Raw genomic sequence first — 12,584 nt, 5'->3', positions numbered from 1 at the left:
ATCAAAGGTCTCGGCATCGTACAATTAGTATCGCACTTATCATGAGCTTACTTGCTCCCCAGCGCAAATCTTTGACCAAATAGAATACCAAGGATTTCTGGAGGCACCACCCACTTTGCCACCAAGCCAGCACTAAAACAACTCCAACCACCATTGCCGATATCACGGCGCTCTTGGACACCACACAAAGCATTGTGTCCATTTGAAGGATGCAGTAGAAATAGTAATCCAAAAGGGCCACTTGAAGCAATACCTGACCCAAGAGACACAACAGTTGAACAGGTCCCGTGATAGGGAAGTAGGACCATTCGGCCCTAGTTGGGACGATAAAGGCAAGCAGCCTGTCAGGGGCATTATTGACGTGCTTGCACAATGCCATCCATAAATCTATTTAAAGTTATTACCATATACAAATTCTAACCATGGTGAATACTTCTCATCCAGGTATTCTTGTGATTTCTTGTACAAAATTTAATCTTGAGTTCAAGTTCTTTCTTGAGTTTAATGTATTTGACACCACTTTCACCTTCAGACTCCAGCAAGTCCAATTTATAAGATAACACTTATTCTCATTGCATTGCATGTATCCCTAGATGTTCCTTTATGTCCCAAAATGAAATAAATTACTTACTCTCTAGTCTGCCGTAATTTTATTTATCAAATTAGGCTCTCCATTATACTTAATGAGTTTATTCTTAAGTAAATTAAGTGTATTTTCTTTACTTTTGTTGATTTTTAATTTTGGTTGTTAATAAATTGTTTTTGTTAGATTTATGCTATTTTTGAGACTTGAGTTAGCCAAATGCATCATAGATAATCTAACGAGTTAATTGAGTGTTATAAGGAGTCGACGGTAGCCCTAAGTGAAGAAAAAATCAGTTAGAATAGGGTATCGCGATATCAAAGTATGAAAGTCGTGATAGCTCTGACAAAATGAAGAGAATTAAGGTCATCTTCAGTGGCATTGTAATACTGAGACTCCCCTAATTCAACTACTGTTGTGAGGGGACAAAAAAATGACTGCGGGGTAGTCCTTGTCCAACCTTACCTCCAATCAAAATATAACATCTAAAGACATTTTGGTCCAAAATTTTGGATTATAATCAAATGTTAAAAGTCACTTTTAGTTGGGAGAATGAGAAACTTTTAAATTTTCATCTTTTTAGCTTAGGGTTTAGTGTTTTTCTTGTTCAAACTCTTTTTTTTATGACTTAATGTTAAGTTAGTTAAGTTTATTGTACATAGGAGTTAATTATCTTTTAACACTTCAATTTTCCTAGTAGTTACACTTTAATATTTATTTTAATCTTACTCAGCTTTGTTTTAAGTGTTCTTTTTTCTTTGATACTATTTTCATTGCTTTCAAGCTTTTCCAAAAAAGTCCCAAGTTTTTTCTATTTTTATTAAGTTTACCATTTATGCATATTTTGTATGATTATTGGGTTTTTTTTTTTTTTTTCTTGAATCTAGTCATGGGTAATTAAACTTGAAGGGGGAGTTCATGGAAATGTTAAATAACTTCAAGAGTTCATGGAAAGGTTAAATAGTTAATTTTGGTATAGAGATTAAATCGTAAAAATTAGATTAAATTGAATAGATTTCAAAATTTAGAATTGATGCCCCTCGTAGAAAATGTAAGTAATAAATTTTCCTTTCTATGTTTTCGTTTAAAGCTATAATCGTGTGCTTTAAACAAAGAATTTTCCATTCTATGTTTTCGTGCTCATTTCATATACCTGACATGTTTTTGACAAACTTCCTTAGAAAGAGAACAAAGATGTAGCAAAAAATATTTTACTTCTTATACTAAACGGAACAGTTCAATTATGCTTTTTAGCTCTATCAACTGTTCAATTACAATGTTCTTTTTCCTTTTTATGAATGTTACCTTTTATGATTTATTTTATGATAGTATATATCCTTTTTATAGTAGAGTCTACCCTTTTAGGGATATGGTTACTCCTTTTAACAATGCCATCTCCAAGATTTAAACTTATAATATCTCTATAAACATGCAATGTGCCAAAGAAAACTCATGTTTTTAAAGATCTATAATTACTTCTCCCAACAATATCAAATTTAATATTCAAACCCGTGTCCTGCCTGGAATACCTTACTATTGCATTGCATTATACAACAGAGATGGCTGTCATTTTCTTGCGCAATGGCTTCACATACTAAAATTGCATCAATTTTGTAGACATATTTCAGACTTTGAACTCTTGTCTACTCTTGACATGGTTTTTACAAGATGAAAATCACGGATTGATGCTAAATATTGTAATTGTATAACTACCCCTAAGATGCAAGGGAAATATAAAAAAACTCGCTCCTGCGGAGCACACAAATTTCCTCTGAACTGATCAACCCTTGCAAATCTCAATTATAATGCGATACCAATAAAGATAAGCTAAACTCGTGCAGAAGCAAAATACTCAATTCAACACAGCTTCACATCTAACTGAATTCGAAACTTTTTTCAAGCTGAACTTGAATAGCTTGTAGCAAAGTATCTCGTTTACACCCTACAAGAAACAGTGAAATTGCTGGATTGGCCCTCCTAAACTTTAGACAGATTATTTTTGTGTATTTTCCATCAAATACAACAAATACAAAGACTGCTGCTGCAAATATTACAAAGGGACCTAAATATTTTTTTACCAAAAAAGACACTGCTTGCCCCTATCATCATTTTCATTGAAAACAAAGACAAAAAAACTATTATACAGTGTGCAGCAAAGAAATATTTGCTGCTGAGGAATTTGGTTTTATACTACCTGCGAATGCCCATGTCCCCCTTACCTCTCCACGACTCTTATTCCCTCATTATGCTCCCACTCTGTCCACCATACTGCTCCGTCTTCGCATACTGCATCCTAAGTACCGCTACAGGATCAGAAAGATTTGGGCAGGAGCCCCCTACAACACCTCCCACTCCAGTCCCCACAACATTCATTCCAACCATACCCCTTCCCTGGTGCTGTAAATTTGAGATTGCATCAAACCCATTTCGCCTTTGCATCTCGGAGAACATCTCCCGTCGCTTCATATCCATGGCAAAAGGCACCACCTTGGTACAATCATGACCCCCGTACACTTGATAATCCATCACACCGTTGCTGCTGCTTATTTCCCTTGGGGTGAAAACTGAAACACCATTCATGTTTCGGTCAGTATTCCGAACAATAGACTGCGATGCCTGCAGCTGCATTTGAGATGAGGATGCAGGATAATTGACAAACGCAGCAGGATACTTCGCCACTAAAATTTCAGAGTCGGGCAAAGATGATAACCCAGTTTGTATCCGATTGCCATCCCAGAAACCATAGCTTCTCCTGGGAACATTTTCCGGTGCAAAAATAATATTTTGATCAAACTTTGAGAAAGATGCATTTCCATCAACATTGTTATAACCTCTGAAGTTCAAATTTGAAGATTTCATGCTCTGTTCAGGGAAACGGACCTTCCCATCATCCTGGGAACTGGAATTGAGTATCTGACCAAATAGCTTGACATTACCATTCCTGCAAGGCTTTTCTGTATCTGACAGACTACGAGAGTGGAATTTTGGCCTGCTGTTTGCTTGCTCTAAGTTTTGGACAAGTTGTGGAAACTCCGATGGTGATTTTGGACCATTGCACTTTTGAAGAAAATCTTGAACTAAATATGAACCAGTAACACCCTTTTCTGAGGTCGAAAGCCTTTTAACTTCAGGCAACTGACAGTGACCAATATCAATATCCATTTCTTTCAAAGTGGAGATTTGCAATTCAGCAAGATCCACCGAGGGCTTTCCAGATAAATGCTCAGGCTCATGTCCACTAACAGCATTGTTAGGCTGTTTGTCTTCATTCCCCTGATAAGCAAGTGTCACTGACAACCTATCTTGGTTGCAAATTTTTTCACATTGAGAGGCATCAGAATGTGATGCAGAATTTTTAGCAGAAAAGTTTTCATTTGGAAATAATAAGATAGAAGGCTTTCCAGCAGAACCCAAGTCAAGAGGAACTTGATGCAGACCTTCGGAGCTGAAGCTAAAATCTAAACAAGAATTTTTATCAATGGACTCACCACTACTTTTATCTAAATCCGGCCTACAAATAACTTGACTGCCAATCTCCGCATTGCATCTTGTATCACGGACATCCATAACATTTTTGGATGACAAAGTTTCCTGTGCCTCCAAATTATTTCCAAACCCCTCAGTAGACAAAGCAGCAGCACCAGATTTGGGCTCAACTGAAGCATCTAAACTAGGATGACAATCTCCTGTCCCCCTATGAGACGCTGATACTGCACCAGAAACACCCTCTTCAGCAACATGATTTTCTAGAGCACTTAAATTGGCCAAAGCAACATTATTTTGAACATGTAGTGACTCGGCCTGGTTGCTATCAACATCCATATCACCAGCACCACATTCGGATATTGGCTCTGTTTGATCCACATTGGAAAAGTTAACTTCTGCTGCCACAGAATCTTTATGATCTACTAGCCTCTCAATGTTTCCCTCTGATATGTTATGGTCAGATTGCAAATTCGCTTCTCTGGTAAGATCAGATTCATCAACATTCATGCTCACAATAGTGGAAGGCAAGTCCTCTTCAACTTTAGATCCCAACTTTTCACTGCAAACAACTGAGCTCTCTTGGACACAAGCATCTTCCGTATCAGTCTCACCACCATTGGCATCATCACTCATGGGTGTTCCCATGTTTCTGGTTCTTGAATGTATCAAGTCCAGTCCAAGGCATTTACGAGCCTTACTAAAGAAAACCTTGCACTGGTCCCTGGATCTTGTACCAACATATCGTGAAATCATATCAAAATCTTTACCATAAGATGAGACAGCCTGTAAAAAGGCAGATTTTTCCTCATCAGTCCAATGAGAAGAATCCATTTCCCCACAACTCTCATCCGAACAAGTATCCCCATCAACATTCTGCAACACATCAGATGTTGAAGGCCTTTTAACCACAGAATCAACTTTGTGGCACTTCCAGTCATGATGGTAACCCTCTCCAGGGTCAGCAGAACTAGTGATGCAAGAACTCATTGCCTCTGAAGAGAAAGAACCACATATACCTGCTAGGACATCAGCAGCAACAGTGTCTTGATCACTTCCAACAATATCAAAATTAGATGACCTTTCAGCAATGCTATCATCAAGTTGAGATCTTTTAGAATCAAAACGCCCTCTTAAAAGGATCCTACCAGACGTATGCCTGTTTCGCATGCCACTCTCTGCATGAGCTGCTATAACTGAAGCTGCACCAAGAACATCGAGGGAAGCTGCATTCAATTCACGGCCCCGTTTTTTCCCCGATGTCAACAAGTAGGTATTCACAGCAGATTTCCCTTGCTGCTTACTCAGGTCATTCTTCTTTGTTTTCTCAAAACATTCTGATTTGTGATTTTTGTAATAGAACTCAACACAGTCAGCAGTTGTCTTGTGATCAAGAAAAGAAGCAACTTTTCTGAAGTCCTTCCCAAAGGCAGCCAACTTATCCATAAAAATTTCCTTCTCCTGGGATGTCCAAGGATTGATCAAAGCTCTTTCCTTCTCAATTGCACATGGATCTTCAACTAATCCATTACTAGAGATAAACCTCGAGACCTTTTTCTCTTTCTCATCCAAAATTAATGCAGGCATTTTCATAGCATTCCTGTAAAGCCTGCCATGGGAACCTAGAAGTAGTTTACTAGTAAAATTCATCATCTCCACACTAGGTTCCAGGATCGGATTTCCTGCTACAAAAACAACCCCCAAAAGTAACAATATACATCATTAGCAATAACTTAATCTTTAAATAAACAATTTTCAAGAAAAGAAAGCAAAAACAGACAAAAACTAGAAGAAAATCAAAATCAAAAGTGATGATTACCTTGCTAAATTTACTAGGGTTTTTTAAAGAAAGAAAGAAAAAACAATTGAAAACCATTACAATAATTACGAAAAACAATTTGCTTAGATCAAAGCATTTAAGAGAAAAACAAAATACAGGAAAATACAATACACTCAAAGTGGCTTTATAAATTTTCACAAGGAAAACTAAAGCCATCAAGTGAATCTCAGTTCATTGACTAAAACATAAAATTTCAGTCACAACAATAGTTCTGAAAGAACCTGATTCTTTAAAAGATGATACAATATACGTCATAGATATTAGTTTGACAATCCATCATTTGCAGTGGCATACAATTCAGCCAAATCAAATATGATGATCATAATAGTCTTGCAGGCATGTAATCTGTACTAACAGAACATATGTTAATATGGAAGGAAGATGAAACCAACCCTACAATTTACCATACACCAACTTGGAGACAAATGCGGCAGACTGGTTTTAGTACCCTAGAGCCATTGAAACACCAATATACCAAATTTCAAGTGATCATAGCTAGGTTTTCACAATAAATGCAATGAATTTCACCAGATAAAGGTCCAAGCACAGCACCTTGTATTTACTCCAGTTATTACCAAATATCCACAAAAAAACTCAGAATCTCTAAAACCATGGATGATGTTAGAACATAGTAACCAACAGATAATTTCAACTTCATTATATGCCAAACGATGCATCTTCCACCGTGAACAAAGGTTCATGTAGAGCAATAATCTCTTCCCAGCACTAACATCATGTTATGAAGCTTTTGTATACCTTGTTAGTATCGATTACTATTTGATTCAATATCCACTGAACTCAATTCTTTCCTTGAATTGCCTTGATGTACCATAAATTTCAACATCTATTTTCTTGGCATGGGAGAACCGAACTTAAATTTATCCACTTGACTCTATGATAGAAGAAACCTAGCTTAGTCCTCATTTTGCATTCAAGATTTTCCTCTATTTCCGATATTGATTTTTCAGCTACAATTACATAATAATTTCATTTCTAATAAAAATTGAAATAGATAAAAGGTAAAAGGCAAGAGATAAAGGAAACAAAATGAAGCATTACAAACTTAAATTAAAGTAATGCCACTCAGCCACATGCAAAATCACAATAAAACTTGCAACAAGTATAAACCATTCTTAAGCAGGAGGCTCAAACAATTACCAGGAAAAGTGAACCGTGAATGAATGGAGGACCGATGCTTTTGGTAGCCACCGTGTGTAGATCGTAAACTGAATTCATACTTCTTCTGGGACTTTGCACGATATTTTCTCATCAAAGGTGAACGCAAATCTTCCTTCCAAGCATTTTGAAATGCTTTAAACTTAATTGTCAAAACTCTCTCCTTAAATCTTAAGTATTGCTTCCGTATTGCAATTTTTTCCCTGATTGCTGAATCAGACTCTGTGCATGCTACATTGCCAATTTCAGAGATCTCAGCGTTATACTGATCTTTAGGCAATAGTTTATTAAATACTTCAGACGCTATATTAGCCAATTCCTTATTAGTGGCCAATATCATTTCGTACATTACATTCTCTCCGCCAACATCAGAGTTAGATGATTCTGGAACATGTGCATCATTATCAATCCTTTTTAGCACACTGCCTTCTGCAGAAATGGTTGTGGCAGTCCCTTCATTACCTGAACCAGTAGCTAAAATCACCTTCCCCATTGACATCAATTGAACAGTACCAAAATCACCAGAACATTCATGAAACTTCACTACATCAGATGGAGAAACTGCTTTCTCCAAAGACAATGGTTCCATAAATTTAGATGTTGCCGTTCCAGGACTATCAATATCCCCATCTTTTACATCATCATTAACTTCTTCCAGGACACCATTACAAAGGGGTTGCTTCTCAACAAGAACACCACCACAAGCATCAATCTGCAAAGGGGCATGTCGAGGGATCTGACTAGATGCAGCCTCCTGCTCCCCACAAGCTTTTCCATGTTCCTCGACAGGAAAAGAACTGGATGTTGCTGGGCAAGGACATCTGCTCCTGGAGTCACCTTTCAACAACTTAAGTTCATTTTCAAGTGAATCAATTTCAGATTCAGTCATCTCCAAAGCCTTCAAAACATCACTTTTCCATAGTAGCAACTTACTTATTGCAGTAGAGCGAACAAAACTAGAATCCACTGTACAAGGATCATCAGCTTGAAGCAAATTAGTAAGTGAAGAGCCCATATTGATAATTGAATTGATATCCAATTTCTCTAAATTAAAAGAGGGCCCTTCTAGATGATTCTGAGAGCCAAGAGTTGGAGAACCACATAAATTACTAGTATCATTATCAACATTTGCAGCTTTGCCAAATGATTTTTCTTCCACACCTGCAACAACCAGCGGTATTGTGGTGATAAATGAGAAAGTATACCCATTGCAACCAATATGCAAGAATAAAGATAAAAGGCAGAAGGGAATCATTTAACATCCAGCAATTTGATAGTCTCTGATATATGCACACACAGACAGGCACACACATGCATTCATGACTACATACATATAACAAACCCTCTAATTTGGACATGGCCTGGAAGCTACAAGTGGAAACATCTAATCTAAAAAAATTGTTAGTAAGCGGAATGAGCCAAATCGAATATATAAGACCACAAGACAACCAAAACTGAATAGATGTGAGATAAGACTACTAAACACCCTTCACATGTAGCTCAACAATGGCCTACATATGAACCTCACTAGAGTTGTCAACCTCATATGGGGGAAGCTACAGAGCAACTGTAGGCTCTAATACCAAGTTAAACACCCACCAAGACCAATTGGTAATAGGTGGAAGTGTGCAACTAGAATATAAGACAGGGGACCGAATATTTACAGAAGTGGGATAACACCATTTAAGAATGTGAAACTTAAACAAGATGTTAGACTTTTTCCTCCTTAAAAATAAGGCTCTATAATTCTACATAGTAAGGTATACCCATCAATAACTGGAACCTAAGAACTGATAAAAGGAAAACAGCAATCACCTCATACAATCATAAAGACAATGCTTTAAGGGGGAAGTGGAGAGTCAAGAATGGTTATGTACTGAAAAAGTGGTTCCTAGAGCATGAGAAACAAGCATACTGTTATAGGAATGAAAAGAAACATGTCTCTGTCAATCTTTTCCATGGTCTTCAAACTGAGTATGTACAATTTAAAATAACAATAACAGTGTTCTAACCATCAATTTAATCGGCATGTGGGCCTACTAAAACAGTTGTGCATGCTTTATTCATCATCCAACCTTATATTTATTATGTTATTAAAAATGTCAGAGAGGAGGAAAAGTGGCAAATCAGGAACATATAATCTAACAAAGGGTCATGCTAAGTTACAAGACAGTCAATCATTGCTGGTATATGAAGAGAATAGTCAGTAAAAGCACATAGATTGTGTAACTCCAAAATGCTGACATGAATCCATTTCATCGTGCAGGCATACCTTCAATAACATTGTCAATGATATCATATACTTGTTTTAGGTAATCTACTTAAAACTGAATAAATATTTAAGAAACTATTTTTTTACCAGGAGAGGAACTGCAAGCAACAGATGAAGGAGTTGCAGGAGAAGCACAATCAGAAAATCCAAGGACTCTAGGGCTCTTATCTGCCAAATTAGAACTCAGAGAATTGTTAAATTCTGTATTACGGACAGATATTTTAGCCCCAGCTCTATCTATGCTTGTATCAGGGCCTTCAACTTTCTTTTTCTCATACTTGGCCAGACCCTCACCCCATGCAAGGCGTGGCTTCTTTCTTGACGATGTCTCATCAGAAGGCGCAGGAGATGTGACACAGGCTGCTGCATCCCCAGAAGGAGACTGGACAGGGGTCAAATTTTTCTGTTGCGACTCAAGCTTCCCTTCACCAGAATCTACACCACCTAAGCTCTTTGAGCTACTTGAATGGCTAAAGCCAGAACCCCGTGAAGACAAGCTTCCAGAGCGAGTCCACTTCAGAGGCTTCCAATCAATCGAGCCTACTAAGTTCTCACTCTGACATTTTTGTCCTGTGCCTAACCCATTTACAGCAATTGTCTTATTATCATGCTGGCTTTTTTGAAGTTGATCCCATGTGTTTACAAAGTCAGAGTGAGTATGAGAAAGGTATGTTGGCATATCATCCACTGACCTCCTTTCATTATTGACATGATGAGGCCTCCCAGGAGTGCTTGGGGACCCATTGCAGTTTTCCCATGAATGACCTCTCCAATCTCTCTGGCTATAAGACCCTCTGTTGTTTTCCCTACTGTTTCGACTATATTTCCCATCTACACGAGAATCCAACTGACGGAAATTCTCATCATCCAAGATCTTGTTACTTGATCGCGATGGAACATACCCATTACCACCATTTTCTTCAGCAAACAGGTGCCAACTGCCCTGCCTACCATGACCTTCATAAAAATTGAAGCAACAAAGGAAAAACACAAAAGTATCAACACGTGCAATGTATATGTATCTTCCAAATCCAGGGTTAAAACATAAGGAAATTCAATAAACCTTAAATCTTAAAAGCAAAAGAGTGGGAAAACAAAAAGAAAAGAAGGATATTTCTTAGAGAACTAGAATTCTCCATTTATAGATCAAAGTAAATGGAACCAAAGAAAAATCAACAGTTTCTACCTCCAACGATCCACAAACAAATAGAACCCAGAAAACCAAAAAAAGGTTCATCCTTCTCCAAAAAGGCGAGGTAGCGTATCATTAACAATTTTAAAATCCCCATGCATCAAAATCAAAGTATATGTTCTTCTATAACCCAAAAAAATATGAAGACCAAAATCCTTATCCCTAATGAAAAGAAAACACTAAGCAGAAAATCAAGAACGCTGATTTATTAAATAAAGCAATAAGCAAAACGAGTAGGAAAAAAACTAACTGGTAAAAAGAAAAATCTCCTTCAATTGGAATGAAGATGTGTGATCTAAAATGAAATAAACAGAAAAAAAATCAAATGTTCCCAAAAGAAACTAAACCAAAACTTAAAAACCCATAGATCTGACCAGTCCTTAATTCCCAACACCAAAAAAAATAACCCACCACACCAAATTCATGCTTGTAAAATCCTTACTTTCAAACGATAGGGATTAAACTAAGAGAAAGGGGATGAAACAAACGGCATAAAAAAGGATGGAAAGAACTTACCAGGAGGACGACGGAAGTCAGCGGATCCCCAACGAGTGAATTCTCTAAAAGACGCATGCTGATACGGCGACATGGAAGAGGATTCTCTCCATCGAGCCGTCAGTGGCTGCTGAGGCAGCGACTGCGTCCTCTCATGCTTCCTCTCCTTGTAAAAATCCTTCCGATCCCAAGGCAACGGTTCTGGCGGCATCAAATCGCATGAGGCAGCGCCGACCCAACAGAACGCCACCGTTTTTCTTCTTTTTACACGAACTATCGAACCCTGAAAAAAACTAATGCTTCTTCCAAAAAACCTAACAATAAGAACATAACCTGTTTTACTCGGGTTTCTCAGTTCCAGGAAACAAAAACAGAAGCGGTATGGAATAAAACTGCGGCGCTGTTCATAAGAAACACTCACCAAACAGGATGTCGCTGTCTCAGTGAACCGGATCCAACTGCGTTGAAACGGTGGTGATCTACAGCTTCTATGAGGTTTTCTTCAATCGGCAGAACCGAATAGAAAGAGGAAAAGAGTGAAATTCTCTAGGACTTTCTAGGGGTTTCTCAGTCTAAGGCTTGTTTGGAAAGAAAATCTGAGGCGAGAAAGTGAGAGACATGAAGGTGAAGCCAATATGAGACAAAGAAAGCCCTAGAGAGAGAAAGGGAAGAGAGAGATTAGCATGGCATCCGTACCTCAAAGCTGCTATTAAACCAAATTTCAATCAACTTTCACGTCCAATAAATATAAAATATTATTTAAAGTGAAATTATTAATTTAAATGATGATTAAAAAACCCTTGTTTGATTTTTTTTTTACTTTTTCTAAAATAATAAAAATACACAGATACTTTTTTTTATTTTTTTAGTCGTCACCTTTTTTTTTTTCTTTTGGAAATGGACCTACCCTCATTTATTGCTCCCAAATCACCCTTGGATTTGAATGAATTTTACGAGGACAAAAAGGCTCAGTTTCTCAATTACTTCCTCTCTTCCTACTGACTGATTTGCCCTTGCTACATTTCCATAATGGCAACACTTGCGTGTCCATTTGTGGTTATCACATTAATTTATTAAGGGTAGCTTTTTATTTGAATAAACAACTTTGTTTTAAAACTTTAAAAATGAGAAAGATCTAAAAAAAACATAATGTTAGAAGATGTAGCCTTATTGACAATACTTCTAATGGATGAACTTTTAGTAATAATTTTTTTTTGCATTCAATCTGATTAGAGTGCTTAGAATAACTTATAATCCTGTGGATGATGTTGAAAGGTTTTGGATTAAGTTATCATGGTTAAAAATCACTTTCGAGTATCTCTCAAACAATCCAACTATTGAAAATGTTGAATGTGATGTCAAAGCGTACATTCTTCAATTAACTGGAGGTGTGTTGATGCTAGAAAATCCTGGCAACAAAGTTGATACCATGTATCTCTAACTATTATCTAATTTCCAAATGACTTGAACATATAATTCACGGGCTATGGTTTTTGCATGCTTATATGAACCATTCTGTAAGGCATTTAGAGAATGGGACAAT

The 12,584-nt window shown here is 37.2% G+C and overlaps 1 protein-coding gene across 3 annotated transcripts; it reads right to left on the bottom strand.

Moving 5' to 3' along the window:
- Positions 1-2,205: 2,205 nt before the first annotated feature.
- Positions 2,206-11,795, bottom strand: LOC108489112 (uncharacterized). Of its 3 annotated transcripts, none has more exons than XM_017793402.2 (5): positions 11,463-11,795; positions 11,063-11,374; positions 9,442-10,311; positions 7,065-8,243; positions 2,206-5,751 (listed from the first exon to the last, which is right to left on the bottom strand). In XM_017793402.2, the coding sequence occupies exons 2-5, from the start codon at positions 11,250-11,252 to the stop codon at positions 2,816-2,818; spliced, it is 5,175 nt and encodes a 1,724-aa protein (XP_017648891.1). In that variant the 5' UTR covers positions 11,253-11,374; positions 11,463-11,795; the 3' UTR covers positions 2,206-2,815. The 3 variants fall into 3 exon arrangements, with proteins under 3 accessions (XP_017648891.1, XP_017648890.1, XP_017648892.1); XM_017793401.2 differs by having other exon boundaries at positions 11,063-11,355; positions 11,463-11,792; XM_017793403.2 differs by having other exon boundaries at positions 2,206-5,748; positions 11,063-11,355; positions 11,463-11,792.
- Between the last annotated feature and the right edge of the window lie 789 nt (positions 11,796-12,584).

The sequence above is a fragment of the Gossypium arboreum genome, chromosome 10, assembly GCF_025698485.1.
Source record: "Gossypium arboreum isolate Shixiya-1 chromosome 10, ASM2569848v2, whole genome shotgun sequence".
In the NCBI taxonomy this organism is placed as follows: domain Eukaryota; kingdom Viridiplantae; phylum Streptophyta; class Magnoliopsida; order Malvales; family Malvaceae; genus Gossypium; species Gossypium arboreum.
The sequence above is the reverse complement of the archived record's forward strand: the minus strand, read 5'-3'. Positions and strand labels throughout refer to the sequence as shown.

Bases quoted from the DNA above. Each gene is read 5' to 3' on its own strand.
- LOC108489112 (XM_017793402.2), bottom strand. From the start codon at position 11,252: ATGCCGCCAGAACCGTTGCCTTGGGATCGGAAGGATTTTTACAAGGAG. The intron at 10,312-11,062 runs GTAAGTTCTTTC...ATTTTTATGAAG, and splicing joins TGACTTCCGTCGTCCTCCTG to GTCATGGTAGGCAGGGCAGT. The intron at 5,752-7,064 runs GTAATTGTTTGA...TTGTTTTTGTAG, and splicing joins TTCACGGTTCACTTTTCCTG to CAGGAAATCCGATCCTGGAA.